The sequence below is a fragment of the Dendropsophus ebraccatus genome, chromosome 5, assembly GCF_027789765.1.
Source record: "Dendropsophus ebraccatus isolate aDenEbr1 chromosome 5, aDenEbr1.pat, whole genome shotgun sequence".
Lineage (NCBI taxonomy): Eukaryota > Metazoa > Chordata > Amphibia > Anura > Hylidae > Dendropsophus > Dendropsophus ebraccatus.
Window position 1 is genome coordinate 121,126,219 of NC_091458.1, and position 18,181 is coordinate 121,144,399.

At 43.0% G+C, this 18,181-nt stretch overlaps 1 protein-coding gene across 1 annotated transcript in view; it reads right to left on the reverse strand.

The window, feature by feature from the left end:
- The window catches only part of ZZEF1 (zinc finger ZZ-type and EF-hand domain containing 1), an 86,986-nt gene that overhangs the window by 60,634 nt on the left and 8,171 nt on the right, over positions 1–18,181 (reverse strand). The window contains exons 2-10 of the mRNA XM_069971145.1: positions 15,637–15,781; positions 13,511–13,705; positions 12,906–13,077; positions 8,509–8,708; positions 6,663–6,873; positions 4,465–4,581; positions 4,197–4,375; positions 3,072–3,170; positions 1,411–1,502 (exon numbers count right to left, since the gene is read on the reverse strand). Coding sequence (XP_069827246.1) covers positions 1,411–1,502; positions 3,072–3,170; positions 4,197–4,375; positions 4,465–4,581; positions 6,663–6,873; positions 8,509–8,708; positions 12,906–13,077; positions 13,511–13,705; positions 15,637–15,781 — 1,410 coding nt within the window. The remainder of the gene's footprint in view (positions 1–1,410; positions 1,503–3,071; positions 3,171–4,196; positions 4,376–4,464; positions 4,582–6,662; positions 6,874–8,508; positions 8,709–12,905; positions 13,078–13,510; positions 13,706–15,636; positions 15,782–18,181) is intronic.

An 18,181-nucleotide genomic window follows, 5' to 3' on the forward strand; every position in this document is an offset into this window, starting at 1 on the left:
TTATAGATCTGAAGGATGGATGGAGGGGGTCTTGGGAAATCTACAGATCAAGGACACTACTTTACCAAAACTTGTCAGCCAGGGGACACAGCCATGAAACTATAACAAGAGGTGCCATGAACAGAACACCCTCTGAGGCAATTGGGGGAGGTATCAGGGCAGAGGTAGTGCAATATAGCAGGAACCAAGTGTAAGATTTTGATGGACGTCTCAGCTTATGGATACTTGGTGGCTGCTTTAGGCTATTGTGGAGCAGAAATTGTGTTACCAGGGCAATGACTTGTAGATATTCAGGTTCTGCTTGAAATTTAACACTAATGGCAGCTTTCTTTGTGTCATGAGACAATAATAAGGAAATTATTACCGGGAATCAGGGTAGGTGTTGGCAGATACGCTTGTATGTGGTGGACCTGATGCTGAGATGTGGTTTTAGAAGGGACTTAGGTGATACGGAAGAGTGGGGAATACTTCTCTAATGTGGGAATTTTAGAACTAGTGAAACTTTGAGGGAGACAAGATTCCTTACGGGCCACCAATAAATGCAGATGTTAGAAAACTGGTGGAGATTCCTGGGATTGGGGAACTATAGCACCCAAACACAAAACACTCACTGCCCATTTTGTGGGCTTGCTATTCCTTGTATCAGTACTCACCTGTAACTTGGGCAACTTATTTTTGCAGATTAAAGCCCCTTAAGCCCTGTGCACACTACGGAATCAGCGCCAAGATTCCGTGCGGAACACACACACACACACACACACACCGGCAGGCATGTCAATTCTTTAAGCAGAGAGGTGCGGAAGGTGGAGGAGTGCGAACTCTCCCATTCAAAATAATAGAAGGCAGGATTCAGCGATGAGTTTGTGCGGGGAAGTTCTGCATGGAATCTATGCGGCGATTCTGTAGTGTGAGCGGGCGCTTAATCTAAAGCTAAAGCTTTGGCTGTCCAGACATGAAGGGAATTGTAGTTTTGTAACAGCTGGAGGGCCTGACACCCACGCACTAAAGCATTGCTACTCAAACATTTTCTACTAGAGCCTCACCCAACCGAGCAAAGTGATACCTGGGCATCACCAGACTGACCAAGAGGATGTTATTGTGACCAAGGTGTGTGTGTGTATGTGTGTGTGTATATATATATATATTATATATATATATATATATATATATATATATATATAATTCACACTCAGTACTTCTTTAAACAGAAGCTCTAGTTTCCACAAACCTTGCATTGATCAATAGTACAATCAAATATAGGAAACACTATAATGCATCCTCGACATAAGCTCAGACCGTCCAGTAAATATCAAGTTACAGGCTTTTCTATGAAGGGGAGAGGAGGGAAATGAAAGGGGGAGAGAACGTGCTTCCATGTTGCAGGTCGCATGACCAGGAACAAAGGCTTACCCTAATCCTCATCTGTGTAACCTGAAAGGCGGATTCTGGTGCAGAAGAAAGGATAATGCCAGCCCTGGTTTTCCCAGTCTCCGTAAGGAATCCTTAGAAAGCAAATAGAAAAAATGTAAACATACAAAATAATTACATTTCTGTAACTTGAAACACCTGAAAAAAGTAAATTTTTAAATTATATGGTAATGGAAAGATGATCTGAAAAAAATACTGCACAGCATCAGATACCTCAGAGCACAGCTAAGTATTTAAAATGTCACTGTCATTACAAAAAACTTTTGACATGTCAGAGTCAAAAGTTTTCATCGGTTCGGGTCTGAGTGTTCAGAGGCGTATCGATCAGGAGAATGAGCAGGAGAAGAAGCGCTGCAGCACGGTACAGTCCCTGCTCTGTGTTAGAAGAAAAGAGTCAGGTTTATAATGTAAGTCTATGGAGCAGGGAGTGGACACAGAGCAGGGAGTGGATGCAATGCAACATGGTCCTCTCCCTGCTTGTTCTCCTGATCGGTGCGGGTCTGAACGATCAAATCCCCAGCGATCAAGACTTTTGACAAGTCTCTATAACATGTCAAAAGTTTTTAAAAACGACAGGAACACTTTAAGAAAAACAAAATGTTGCTGCCATATAAAATAACCATATTGTGCTTACCTAAAGACCTTACAGCTACAGAAAGAAGGGACACAGGCACTACCTCAACAGGACACCAGGGGAAGTGGAGTGGGAAGCATAACATGTTTGTTATGTTTTCTTACATGGGAGCAACATCCTCGACAGCTTTTCTAGCAGCTACCTGGCATGCCAAACCCATAGAGAATGCCTGGGCAGCCAATCACTGGCCAAGGCGGGTCACAGCCAGGGCCATTTCTAGAGACGGGCGGGCCGGGCGACCGCACGGGGCGCCGACAGCTAAGAGGCGCTGGTGGCATCCCTGGACTCCACTTAGCTGCGCGCAGTATCCTGTATGTCAGTATAATGGAGGTCACACAGCTTTCCCAGCATCCTGTATGTCAGTGTGTAATGGAGGTCACACAGCTTTCCCAGTATCCTGTATGTCAGTGTGATGGAGGTCACCCAGCTCTCCCTGTATCCTGTATGTCAGTGTGATAGAGGTCACACCTTGCAGACTTTACTGCACCAGACAGCAGAATTACCACAGTTTAGGAGCCTATAGGAGGGAAAAGGGAAGGAAGTTGCTGGATAAGTGCGGAGCCTGAGATGTTTGTCTAGCAGATTCTGAGGAGACAAATTGTAGCTGCAAGAAATCATCATGGTGGTCCGGTTGGAGAGGAAAAGGAAAATGGCGCCTCAGATCAAAGAGAACGTCACCTGTGAGTCCCTGTATGGTGATTTTGTATTCGGTTGAACATTATCTCTTAGGGGTGCCGATCTATGCCATAATACACACACTGCGCTTTTATCAATATTCGCCCTGTTGCCAAAATGATCTAGTAACTGCCCTGGTCACAGCTATGGCTAGTTGCTAACTGAGCACACATTCGCTGCAGGGTTTACACATCAGAGAAAGTGAAGGGCACTAGTGGGCTGTGGGGAACAGATGCAGCCAGGTGATTGTGCTTTTATTTTTAATCTACCCTGACTCGCATTGTGCTGGAATTTAATGGTATTAAGCATCTCTAAATATAATAAAATGATTCACCATCGCCTGTCCATGGTTCCACCAACAAATTTTCTGGTCCTGATTTGTCCTCTTTTCCTTTGACATCACAAGCAAGTAAGGTAAATTGCAATGGTCTTCCTGGAATAAAGAGTAAGATAAGGGACAAATCAACACAGATTATAAATACAAAGCACAGTTCATAAGCCATATGCCCACAACTCAAATTACATACATACAGGAAAGTAACCCTTAAAAGACTTCCTTGGAGTGAACAATCAGACAAATTGATAACCTAGTATTTAGGCAATTGTGCCTAGCCTAATGTGTACCAAATAACAAAACTCTAAGTTATTAGGCCTATTACAGATTTTGTTTATAGACATAAGAGCTATTATATGATGGCAACATGCTAAAAAAAAACCCTAGTAATGGCTCAAAAACAAGTGACAAAGAATATGCCTCAAATCCCATTATAAGCACAAAAATATTAAACTATAATACTCTACATAATACAATAAAATGGTGATGTCATGACCTGAATCCCAGTGGCTGCTGGAGAGAATGAAGGCAGGGGGACACTGAGGGACACAGGGCACTGGAGGGACACTGAGCATCCCTCTGCCATCATCCTCTCCAGCAGCCACAGCCCGCACAGCTCTGGGAGTCGGGTCGTGACATCACCATGTTATCCAGGAAGTGAAGCCTTGATGCAGTAGTAAGTGCAGGGAAAAAAAGCCCTTTATAAGCATTTCTCGTAATGTATGTAAGTGTATATTGGTGATTTGTAGAATTTTTGGGGGGCAATACAATACTTTAATAAAAATTTGCGCAGGACTTCTCCTTTAAGTAAACTACTATTTAGCTACTCTATGGACATGCAACAAGTTACATCTGATTTGGCTGCTGATCTGTACATTGTTGCCAATATTCCTTACGAGAGCTACATTACATTGACAATTGTAGTAAACTAGAAGGGGTACAAGGTGGTAAATCTATCATTCCCAATACAATCAAGCCAATATTACTGGTGTGAAGGTTTATTCTATAGACATCTAAGGGTGAATTCACATAGGACAAGTGACAAATGTGTCCGAGTGAAACCAAATCCCTACACGTAGTTAGGGCAAGTAAAAGAGTTGACAAAAGGAAAGAACAGCACATTACCGTATTTATAAAGTAGACTTATTCTAACAGATTCCATGGATGCAATAAGGGAAGAGGCCTTGTACTGCACATCTGTGTGATCCATGATGGTACAAAGAGATGTAAGCACTTTGGCTACGTTCCCTCTTGCCAATGCAAATGCAAGTAAATTTAGATCCACTTCTGGTGTCGGGCAGCAGCTGAAGTCAAAACAGGAAGGATTAATGTCAGGGGGGAAAAAAAAAGTCAAAAAAGGTTAAAGTTTTCTACAGCAGCTGGTTATTATTACCTTGCCGTCCTCATAAGGAAGCTGTTTACCTCTTCAAGGACATTTGGTGATAAGAAGTTTGGGAACTCTGCAGTGCCTTGCGTCAAGGAAAGGGGCGTCATGTGCTGCAAAGCCTTCCTATATAATAAAACAATCATATGTAACAGTTTTGGAGCAATTATTCAGGACATTATGCCCCCTAAAATTTACAATTTTTAACCCCCATTCAATTCAACAGTAAACTGTCCCACAGTTCCCATTCAATTTAAAGGGGTTATCCAGCGCTACAAAAACATAGCCACTTTTCCCCCTCTCTTGTCTCCAGATTGGGTGGGGTTTCAAACTTAGTTCCATTGAAGTAAATGGAGCTTAATTGCAAACCGCACCTGAACTGGGAACAAGAGAGGGGGGAAAGTGGCCATGTTTTTGTAGAGCTGGATAACCTCTTTAAGTTTATGTCAATCCTTATAGGGATTGCTCTGAACTGATTACATGTTCCAACACATTAGTCTCTTGGAATGTAAATACCAAGTAATATTTTCGCATCGTATTCACTATCACGGCCACCATCTGGGGCCCTGGACTTACTGCTGTCAGCTGCTTATTATACTGATTAACGGAAGCCGCAAAATGGAGACGCAAATGTTTAAAAGGTCATATCTGCTTTGCATAAATGAAAACAAACTCACTAAAGCACAATGCAAACACAGACAGGTACTGGCAAAATGCCGCCCAGACAAACCTGTTTTTGCCTTTTCTATCAGGTTTTAGCTGCTATTTGGTGCTCAGTATAACAGAGCGCTGCCCTATTCTAGCCATCAGAATAAAAAAAAATTGGAGGAATAGGTTATCAAAATCACTGGCAAAAGAATATATACCTGCATAGGGTTGTAGTACATATAAATCTTTAATCGACTACATCATACAAAACGGTAAGTGTGCCTTATACTGCATGAGAAATATTCAGGATTTGTTATATCAGAACCAATGTTCTCATGCCCTATCTGGTGGCTTAAGACCCATAAATTAGCATCTGCATAAATTAGATCTGCTGGCAAGCACAAGTACCCATGTTGTCAGCAGTGATGTTGCATACAAGGGATGGCATAGGACCATTTTTTTAAATCACAGTGCATACACAGTATTTAGATTGTGTGCATGTGCCAAGAAAGACCATGATTTTTACACACCCCTTCAACCATGTAGGTGATAAATACGTCACATACAGGAAGTGTGACTGCACCTGTGCAAGAGGTGTACTGGCCTGTGCACAGAAGTGTACTTTTCTTCCTGCATGTCAGTCAAATCCAACTTCTATTCAATACAGTCAATGGAGCGAACAAGTCAGATGTTCTGTGAGCCTGGGAGTGGAGTGCACTGCTACTTACTCCCTCAGATGTATCTCTGGATCAAAGCAGGTCTCCGGCATAAGACCCAGAGTGATTACTAACTTTTAACATGCCAAAAGTTACTGCAAATGACAGTAATGCTTTCAGGTTGAAAAAAAATTAAACAAAAACAATCAGAGTAAATTTCACTCACTACGCTTATTTATGATTTGTGAAACAGACAAAACTAGTAAATTATGTTTGGTCTAGTAAAGTCTATGGCGGTGCTTCAGGTATGCTGTGGTGTAAGTCAGAATTACAGAGTGTCATTAAAAATAGCTTCTGACATGTTATCAGACATGTCAAAAGTTATTAATCACAGCAGGGCTCAATCCCAAGAACCACTGTGATCAGAAGATATAGCTTCTCAGCAGTATCACCAGAACGGCTAATTCTGGCAATGTAAGTCAATGAAATTATGTTGTCAGAATTTGCGACTGGCCGGGAAGTGGACAGCACTGTTGCCATGCACTCTCTATGGCTAGATCTCCTGATCACAGCAGGTCTCAGCAATGATGACATGTTAAAAGTTATTTTTATTGACAGAGACCCTTTGAAGGTATCCTAACACAAACTGGTAATGAAGCCCTGAAACATGATGTGAAAGGAGCCTTACAGAAGTTGATCTTAAGCCACATGAACAGAAAATCTACCAAAATACCTAATCCTTTTACTTTCTTGTGCATCATAAGGCAACATGTAAATTTACAATTTTCTGGAATCTGTCTAAGTTACCGCTACATCCATTCGATGGATAAAAGGTACAAACTTGCAGTGAACTACAACCACTAAATTCAATCGAAAAAGGAAAAAAAATTGAGTTCTGCCTACTGTGTGTGTTGCTGGACAGCTTGTGCAAGAGCTGGGTTCGTCTCCATTGAAGTTGTCACCAGTGACGTCAGCAGGGAAAGATACCAAATTGCCGATGCATCAGATATAGACACGGCAGATTTCTTTATTTTCTGATAGCCAACAGCTCGGAGGCCATGAATCCTCGTATCACAGCCATCACTAAGGCATCGCTTAATATTTATCTGTACGTCTGCAAAACAGGAGGTAAGATGTATAACATGTTATATATGTCAAACATATGTGTACATATTAATGGATGAATGTAGGTACACATGACCACAAATAGATGTCTGCAACAACAGATCATACATTTATGGGGGAAATAACAATGACATTGGACTCTACACAAGAAAGCAAAGGTTTATCTGTAATCATATTGTAAGCAGCGTCTAACAGGGACTTGGATTTATCACCAGGAGTGGCCGCACGAAACCAAAGTACAGGGATTAGATTATCCATGTGTACAAATAATGGCTTGGTCAGAAATTCTGCTTATTCCCGTGAAAAAAAAAAATCTATTGTGAAAGAGCACACTTTGTAAAGAACTGCCAGCGCTAATGGTATTAATTCAGCCGTCTAAATGACATTCATTCAATGTCTAACCAGGCGGCCAATATAGGTTATGATCAAACTTTATTTGTGTACACAGAAAATCCATAGGGCCCCTGGCACAGAGCGTATGCCTGAAGAGTGCTGGTCTGAGGTATTTGTCAGCACACTCTTGTTTTATCGCCTAGATAAGAAAACCTGGTCTGCTTCAGAAGAATATAGTAAGAAAAAAAAAAACCTACACTAAAATTTTCATGGCAGATATATAGAGTAGCATACAATAGAATCTTCCATTAGAGCTATATACAAGTTGTAAAATATTCCCAAAGACACAAGCACTATACAAAGGGTTAACTATTTATATATATATATATATATATATATATATATATATATATATATATATATATATATATATATATATATATATATATATACATACATACATACACACACACACATATCTATCTATATACATACACACACACACATCCATACACATATATATATATAACACTTTGTTTATTGCTTTACACACACACACACTCCACACATCTAGACAGTGCGCCTTAATTCTTAGGGCCCTATTACAAAGAGCGATAATCGGCCAAATCGGGCTGATTATCTCTCCGTGTAATAGAGACAATGATCAGCCGACTAAGTTGAAGTTTGGACCTAAAAACGATGGGTGCCGACTGCACATGGCTACACGTAATAGGATGCGTGGCTGTTGATTCCTTAAACATCTGACACCTTACATCTCCCCACTCCTTGCCTTCTCTCCTGTCCTCCGCAGCTTCATCATCCCAGCGGCAGCAGCATCTGAGTGGACTGTCAGCTGACAAGCTGCTCAGACGCTGCTGCCACCAGGACCGAGAAGCTGCAAAGCACAGGAGAGAACACCGGGAGTGGGGAGAGGTAAGGTGTCAGGTGTTTGGGCAAGGGCTGCATGGACATTGCTAACGATGTCCATGCAGTTCTTACTGCCTGATTATCAGGCCATCTAATAGGTCCAGTAAACAAGCACCAATCGCAGATCAGCGCTCAGCCACTAAAATGATCGGGATGCAGTCGGCCTGTGTAATAGGACCCTTAAACACAGTGCATGTTAAGAGAGGCCATCTGATAGGGACAATAGTGTCCCATACTAGCACTAATGCCACCAGTCACTGCTCCTTGTAGCCTTATTTTACAGCATGAAATACTTCTACTAGTAACTGAAAGCAGCAAACAAAGGCATGAAAAACAAAGCAGTTGATTTACTGGACTAACTCACACATCTGACTTATGTTAGCATTTTCCAGCAATGTCACATAGCCTGTAATATGGCTGGAAATGTGGACCTCTCGAACCTCCTGCAGATTGCTGGGGTTTCGTCCCACTGCGACGGCCACTTGCTGGGGCATGTAACTCTGGTCTGCGGCGCTTACAGCAACCGACAGGTGCCTCAATACAACATCAGGCTTCATTCGTAACCTGTGGGAGGGGGGAAAAAAAAAGTAAAAAATATAGACTGATATTAAATAGAAGTTGAATCAAAAACAGAAATAGTGCATAATATATATATATATATATATATATATATATATATATATATATATATACACATATACACACACACACACACACACACATTCATATTCACAGAGAACATAAAAATGCTGTACCAGAACAGTTGGGTTTATAAACTCTAATGTAGCCTGAAAAAGAACACACAGTCTCAGTCCAGTCACATTACAATATAGACATGTGGATGCAAAAATGTAAAAGCAACCAATCACCTAAAAAATTACTATTACGCACACTTCCCAGACACAGTTTTAGACCTCCCTCCCTGCAATATATAATCCGCACACAAAGGTGCGGCATAGAATGAACATAGGCACCGATGGGAGGGACGGCGTACCCATGAATGATATCAAAGCAACTTTGCAGTTTGAATCACGTCCAGAGGGGTGCGATTACTGCGCAGGAACGCCTAAGGGACAGTGACTACTTGCCGGCGGCTCACCGCACAGATGTCTACTTGGAGCTAATTTACATACAGCGCACCAAGTTTATAAAGTAAGTTTGCTTGACCTTGCAGTGTGACTGGGCCCAGAGCGCCGCCTGGATCCAGTGCTGTCGTGTCTGCACGGTGGAGATCCCACACCACCTGCATGCAAAAGCAGCAGCAGCAGGGCACTGAGGAGTGCTGGGGGCAGGAGAGACCCAGAAAGGCATCACTGGAGAGCAGGCACGGTACCCCGCCACTCCCCCTACTCCCACTACCAATATTACTCCCACTCCTCTTACTACTACTCCCACTGCTGATACTACTAGTCCCCATACTATTGCTACCACAACTCCCACTAGTGCTACTTTCCTTATCTACTACTACAGTCCTCATCTACTATGCCTCTACTATTACACCCATCATCATTAGAAGAAGAAAAGTCGAGGTTTTGGCCATATCACCCAGCCCTAGTGTGTGTGTGTGTGTATATTACACTCACCGGCCACTTTATTAGGTACACCTGTCCAACTGCATGTTACCACTTAATTTCTAATCAGCCAATCACATGGCGGCAACTCAGTGCATTTAGGCATGTAGACATGGTCAAGACAATCTCCTGCAGTTCAAACCGAGCATCAGTATGGGGAAGAAAGGTGATTTGAGGGCCTTTGAACGTGGCATGGTTGTTGGTGCCAGAAGGGCTGGTCTGAGTATTTCAGAAACTGCTGATCTACTGGGATTTTCACGCACAACCATCTCTAGGGTTTACAGAGAATGGTCCGAAAAAGAAAAAACATCCAGTGAGCGGCAGTTCTGTGGGTGAAAATGCCTTGTTGATGCCAGAGGTCAGAGGAGAATGGGCAGACTGGTTCGAGCTGATAGAAAGGCAACAGTGACCCAAATAGCCAACCGTTACAACCAAGGTAGGCAGAAGAGCATCTCTGAACGCACAGTACGTCGAACTTTGAGGCAGATGGGCTACAGCAGCAGAAGACCACACCGGGTGCCACTCCTTTCAGCTAAGAACAGGAAACTGAGGCTACAATTTGGACAAGCTCATCGAAATTGGACAGTAGAAGATTGGAAAAACGTTGCCTGGTCTGATGAGTCTCGATTTCTGCTGCGACATTCGGATGGTAGGGTCAGAATTTGGCGTCAACAACATGAAAGCATGGATCCATCCTGCCTTGTATCAACGGTTCAGGCTGGTGGTGGTGGTGTCATGGTGTGGGGAATATTTTCTTGGCACTCTTTGGGCCTCTTGGTACCAATTGAGCATCGTTGCAACGCCACAGCCTACCTGAGTATTGTTGCTGACCATGTCCATCCCTTTATGACCACAATGTACCCAACATCTGATGGCTACTTTCAGCAGGATAATGCGCCATGTCATAAAGCTAGAATCATCTTAGACTGGTTTCTTGAACATGACAATGAGTTCACTGTACTCCAATGGCCTCCACAGTCACCAGATCTCAATCCAATAGAGCATCTTTGGGATGTGGTGGAACGGGAGATTCGCATCATGGATGTGCAGCCGACAAATCTGCAGCAACTGTGTGATGCCATCATGTCAATATGGCCCAAAATCTCTGAGGAATGCTTCCAGCACCTTGTTGAATCTATGCCACCAAGAATTGAGGCAGTTCTGAAGGCAAAAGGGGGTCCAACCCGTTACTAGCATGGTGTACCTAATAAAGTGGCCGGTGAGTGAGTGTGTGTGTGTGTGTGTATATATATATATATATATATATATATATATATATATATATATATATATATATATATTATATATATACACACACATACATACACACATACATACATACATACATACATACATACACACACTCAAAAAGATTGATATAATACACACACAATCAAAAATATTGATTAAAACTGAGAATCGTCTAAATTGGGAACCAAAACAATTCATATCACCCAGCTCTACTGATCTGTCAGTAGTCTCCACCATTGTTCTTTTACTGTGACTTTTAGCTCATCCCTAATCTCTGAACAGCTGCCATACCTGAAGAGCAACATTCATACATGGAAAAAAAAAAACCTGTTTACTCATTAGAAACCTGTTTTACCTTCCATCTGCCTCAATCCAGCTTAGTTTTGTAGTTTGTATAAGAGTATTTTTTTCTTAAAAGTATATCAGTCAACAAAAATAAATAAATACATTTCAACATGTTAGGCCTCGTGCACACTAAGTAAAAACTGGTGGAATTCTCCGCGCCAGAATCCCGCCAGCCTCCGTGTCACACTGGTAGTCTATGGGAGGCTCGCACGCCTCCTCTCTACATATTGAAGAATGGACATGTCAAATCTTCAGCACGGAGAGAGGAGGTGCGCGAGCCTCCCATAGACTACCAGTGTGACACGGAGGCTGGCGGGGAATTCCACCAGTTTTACTCCGTGTGAACGGAGCCTTAGAGAGCAATGTCAAGCGTTTTTATCGGTTAGGGTGTGAGTGTTCAGAGGAAAAGGACGGCGCAGTCCACTAATGGCTCTATATCAATGTGATGAGACGTGCCCCATAGACTTCCATTCCGTGACACAGAGCCGAGAGAGAAATGCAACTTCTCCCGCCTCATTGCCTTGATCATTAAGAATCTGAAAACTCAGACCCCAATCAATGAAAATTTTTGTCAAGTCTCTCTGACATGTCAAGAGTTTTTTTGGGGCCAACAGTGCTTCTTTAAAGGGCATGCATCACCTTGATTTTTTTTTTTTTTTTGCTAATTAGAATCAGGTCTTAATTTTGTACATTGCTATGGGGGCAGCCATCTTGCCTGAGCTGTTTTTAACAGCATTTAATAACATACATTACAGCAAGCCTTATGGACATAGATAATATTATACAGAGCGATAATCTGCCGAATCAATCGGCTGATTGTTTCTTTAGGTCCAGACCTAAAATCATTAGGCGTGCAATGAGCAATGGCTGTAGTATAAAACAAAGTAATAACTAACCTACCATGTTACCAGGTGTCCTCGGGCCTTCCCCAGTGTCTGCAGCTCAGCCTTCTCTGCAGTGACAGGCCGCCGGCCACTCAGCCAATCACAGTCCAAGACTGCACGACCTGTGATTGGCTGAGCGGCTGGTGGCCTGTCAGTGCAGGGAAGGGAGAGCTGCAGACACCGGGGAAGGTGGTAAGGTGAGTTATAACTTTACTTTTTTATTCTAAAGACAAGGGCTGCACAGACATCTCTAACAATGTCCGTGTAGCCTTTGCTGCCCGATAGCCCATGTAATTTCTCAGCAAATGAGCACCAATCTAGCAGATTGGTGCTTGTTTACAGTTTATTATAGGGTCCTGGCCGTAAGACCTCTGAATAGGTCATTTCATAGGAGCTGCTATTGTCTCCTCTCTCAGCTGGTGTCACATGTCGCTGTAATACAGTTCAGATCACTTTACAGCAGCCTCCTCCAATCACTACATACACAACAGAAAGGCTCTGCTTAGTTTAAGCCCCAGTGGTGAGAATGAAAACAGCAAGATGTTAATATTATTTTTTTTATAATAGAGATAAAAAAATGGAAGGTTATAAAAGAAGTCATTTTATGATGACACATTCCCTTTAAGACAAGTAACGCTGTATTAAGACACTGACAGAAATAAGTCCAACAGCTTAAAATACACTGCAAAGACAAGACAAACAGTACGTACCGTATCCAGTGTGAGCGAGCACTCCCATCAGACTGCCAATAGGAGCTGGTCTCCCCATTAGTCATCTTGTCTATATCGGAGGAGTTAGAGGAGGTTTCTATGCTACTGTAACACTTTGTTACGGTTTTGAATTTCAGCGATTCATCACTGCTGCTCAGTACTGAAGAGGATTCTGAAAAACAGGGAAAAGGGTTTATATAGTTTTAGGAACAAAGGACAATACGATCTGTGAGTTCGTATGGGCTCTCCAGATGCCGGAATAGTGACCCCAAATACAAAGTGGTAGAAAAAAAAAATCTAGAAAAGAATAAAGAGCAATAGCGTGATATATAACATGTTTCGCTATACTTAAAGGAGAAGTCCGGCGAAAATTTTTAGTATTATATTAACCTCCAAAAGTTATACATATCACCAATATACACTTATTACGGGAAATGCTTATAAAGTGTTTTTTCCCTGCACTTACTACTGCATCAAGGGGGTGGGGGGAATTTATCATGACTAGTGCCGCACTGGAATCTACTGTATAATGAAATTCTGTATGTAAGGAAGTGAGAAAGACAATATATGACCAGAGAACAAGTAATATGAAGAGCTAAACTCACCCTTCTCTTTTTTAAGCAGCCTGTCAAGGTAATCCTTCAGCACTGAAGACCTCATGGTGCATATATTATTGCAGCACTCTAACATGGGGTAAGGGATCACAGTACTGGAAATGCGGTTTCGATGCAAGAAACGCAAAGTCTTTGAAGAATGTAAACTAAGACGATCTTTCGATTTGGAGAATATGTCGATGAAGCCTGAAACACATAGAAATACGATGAGACTCAGAAAAAAACATAACCAGGGCCGGAAGCGCTTGGCACCATTCACTGCATAGTGGCCAGGCCTGTTTACTGCAGCTGAGCTCCCATTCACTTAAAAAAAAAATCTGTAGTCTGAAACACTTACCTGCATTTCACCCGACCTATTTCCCTATTGTCGGCTCATCTTGCAAACTTCCTGCTTGCATCATGTGCTGCACGGAATATACTGATGACCACAGCTATTGCACATTACTGGACAGTCAGGGCAGACACTGTCCTCAAATTCCATTTTTATTGTGAACTAGTAGGCACCTGAACTTCTTCAATAACAGCTGCCTGAATGATCTTTTGGATGACAGTAACCTTTCCGGGCCTCCCCATACAAGTGAATGTTCAGCACAGCCAAATGTTCATGTGTTCTTTATTGTGAAGAAAGGGGGAGCCCTCAACCAGACTGCTCTAGCACCAGCTTATCCCTCCCAGAACAATAGAGTCAAGCATTGAAAATCCATCACACCTGACCCATCTTTCCACCAACATCTTCTGTAGGTAGAGTCAGGAATCCCCCATACACCTTATATCAGCTGAACCTGCCAGTGATGCTGCGTTTAACCAACTTTAGTAAAAGGTGAACCTATGACGATACTCCAGCTGCCAGGTTAGACCACCTTAGGTGTGGGCTACAATTATCTCTATATACAGTAGGATTACAACAATGAAGAGCAAATAAATGGGGCATCAGTGATGGTAGTACCATGCATCCCCGCTACAAATAATAACGTGTTTCCCTGAAAATAAAACAGTGTCATACTATTTTTTGCTCCCAAAAAGGCTCTATGGGGGAGATTTACCAAACATGGTGTAAAGTGAAACTGGCTCAGTTGCCCCTAGCAACCAATCAGATTCCACCTTTCATTTTCCAAAAGTCTGTGAGGGATTAAAAGTGGAATCTGATTGGTTGCTAGGGGCAACTGAGCCAGTTTCACTTTACACCATGTTTGATAAATCTCCCCCATAGAGCCTTTTTGGGAGCAAAAAATAGTATGACACTGTTTTATTTTTAGGGAAACACGTTATTATTTGTAGCGGGGATGCAAGGTACTACCAACGTGTTTCCCTGAAAATAAAACAGTGTCATACTATTTTTTGCTCCCAAAAAGGCTCTATGGGGGAGATTTATCAAACATGGTGTAAAGTGAAACTGGCTCAGTTGCCCCTAGCAACCAATCAGATTCCACTTTTAATCCCTCACAGACTTTTGGAAAATGAAAGGTGGAATCTGATTGGTTGCTAGGGGCAACTGAGCCAGTTTGACTTTACACCATGTTTGATAAATCTCCCCCTATGTGTTATTTTCGGGGGGGGGGGGATGTCTTATTTCTCTTCCGGCTCTCCCCCATGGCTCTAAACCCCGGCTCAGCCCATGACTCTCAACTCTGGCTCTCCCACCAACCTAGGGGTGGACCAAGAGCATGCAGCAGGACGTGCGGCGGGACATACAGCAGGAAGCGCGGCGGGTGACATGCCGCAGGCCACGAGGGGATTAGGCGAGTAGCAGGGGGTTGCAGCCTTACTTTTGGGGGGGGATGTCTTACTTTAGCCTAGGATAGTGGGGGTGTCTTATTTTAGGAGGATGTCCTACTTTCAGGGAAACATGGTATGCCTTTTCAAGTACATTGCACCTGTAAACTCTGAAGAGGGCTGAGACCTATTTAATAAGCAGGCCAGCAGGGCGCCAGGAGTCAGACCGACTTCAATCTAATAGATGGCCTATACTAAGGTTGACTAAATCTTGAAATGGATAAACCCTTTAAAGCAATGATGGCTATAGCACAACTGAAACAACAGTAATAAAAATACTAAATACATGTAATAATGTTTCTGCACTTGCAGCAGAGTACATAAATGAAACCTATTAATATTACCTGGTGTGAGGGAGCAAGCTTGCAGCTGTCGGATAACATGACTTAATTCCCCTTGAAGGTTGGCACCACTGGAGGCCTTAATGGCTTCTAGCATGCTCTCCAAGTCTACCACCTCATCGCCTTCCGCGTCAAACTGTGCAAATGCCTGAAAAAGATGCCTATGGTTAATCCCCGATGGAAACTCTTCCCGGCAAACGGCTAAGATAAATAAGCATGTGAATCATGGAGAGGAACCTTTCTTGCATCACATTAGTGTATTCTAAATATGTTCATGAGTCATTTCTGACCACGCGCCATTCTCTCAAAGGGAGAACAGTGAGACCTCTACATGATCACCACCCAAAATTGCATTATAAAGTGGTCCCCTTGGAAGGTGGTCTACTCAAAGAAGGTGGCGGAAATCTGATCTGGATAAACAGGTCGTTGTTAGAGATATGCGAACCGGGTTCGGGTTTGAGTCCATCCGAACACGAACGTTCGGTATTTGATGAGCGGAGGCTGCTGAACTTGGATAAAGCTCTAAGTTTGTCTGGAAAACATGGATACAGCCAATGACTATATCCATGTTTTCCACATAGCCTTAGGGCTTTATCCAACTTCAGCAGCCCCCGCTAATCAAATGCCGAAAGTTCAGATTAGGGTGGACTCGAGCATGTTCGAGGTTCACTCATCTGTAGTCGTCGTCTGTTTCAAGAAACATTACTGCAAGTAACGAAAAGGCCTTATACATGGGACAGATATTGATGTAAAAGAGTTTGTAAGGTAGGGACCACCGGATTTATACATCCCTAAAATCATTGCTGGTTCAACTGCACAAGATGATGCACATGATGCAAGTGAATGGCCACACAGATGACCCTACTTGTGCAGCCCTGGCCACACAACCTCCTCTGCTAGGTCTGCCTGCCAAAATAACCCTAAGACATGGATTCTAAAGACAGCGACATAAGGCACTTACAAAAAGGAAACATTACAGAGAAAAGACAGATCACAGATGCTCTATAACCCTTTCTGTGCTGCAGCATGCAAGTGACAAATTAAATGCTCTGCATCACTCATATGCTGCAGCACAGAACAGGTTAAAGAGCAAGGGGAGATTTATCAAACATGGTGTAAAGTAAAACTGGCTCAGTTGTCCCTAGCAACCAATCAGATTCCACCTTTCATTATCCAAAGACTGTGAGGAAGGAAAGGTGGAATCTGATTGGGCACTGGGGGCAACTAAGCAAGTTTCACTTTACACCATGTTAAATAAATCTCCCACACTATATATTTATGCCTCATTGGCTCCTACCCTGATGATCTCTAATGTCTGTTCTGAGGCTGCCCACAAGTAGGAGACGTGCCAGACTTCAATGTGGAGGTCATCAGTGCAGGAGCCAATGAGGCATAAATGTAGTGTCCTGCTCCTATCAGTATAGTGGTATTAGTCATTATGTGCCCTACTTCTGCCTCGGAACACTGCTGTAGCCTGTAGCTGCATGCTAGGCCCATCAGCTAGAACAGGGGTAGGGATACTTGGCTGTCATACATTTGCAGTATTCTCCTACACCCATGTCTACAGCTCTTTTTTATTTCAGAAATCAATAGTACAGGCGATTAAGAAACTTTGTAAATTGGGTTTATTAGCCAAAAAATGCATTTTTATCATGAAAAAGCAGTTTGAAGCTCTCCCCCTGTCTTAATGGTTGTCTATGGAGAGAGGAGGGGTAGAGAGAGATGAGGCACCAAAACAGGACAACAAAGAGATAATTTACAGCTACATCACCAGTCTATCTCCTCTGAAGTCAGTACTGACCTATGAATACCGGCTTTCACACAGCTCCCACTGTGTAATCCTTTGTTCTCTGCTGGCGACTAATCTCCCTCCTCCCCCCTCCATAGGTTACACAGGACATGTCTGATGTAAAAGAGTGGTGGTTTCCTGATAATAGACAGTGAATGAGTGATGAGGGGAGGGGGAGGCTTTTTGAATGCAGATAATGGCATATTTGCCTAATAAACCCAATTACAGAGTTTCTAAAAATTGCCTGGACTATTGAATTCTGCAAAAAAAAAAAAAAAAAACACACACAACAGTGACTATTTAACCCTTAGGCAACCCTGGACGTACCCGTACGGGGCCGCGCTCTGAACCGCCGCGGTCCTGGGTGCCGCATGTAGCCCGGGACCGCGGCTATTAGCGGGCACAGTCCGATCGCCTTGCCCGCTAATTAGATAATTAGACCTGATGCAGCCGTTCCCTGGTGTCTAGTGGCGGAGATGCCCCCCCGCCCCCCCCGGGGCGTTGTCCTGGAGAAGCGATCCCCGTGTCTGCTCCCGGCCGGGGTCTGCGCCGTAATGACGCTGATCCCGGCTCGGCATTCAGTTGCCTCCGGCTGCAGCAGCCGAAAGCAAACGAGTGCCTATCTCATCGATCTATGCTGCATATCTATGCAGCATAGATCTCAATGAGAGATCAGTGCACTTATACTAGAAGTCCCCCAGGGGTAATAACCCTAACCCCAGAGTGGCTTCTAGTATAAGTGTAAAAGTTAAAAAAAAA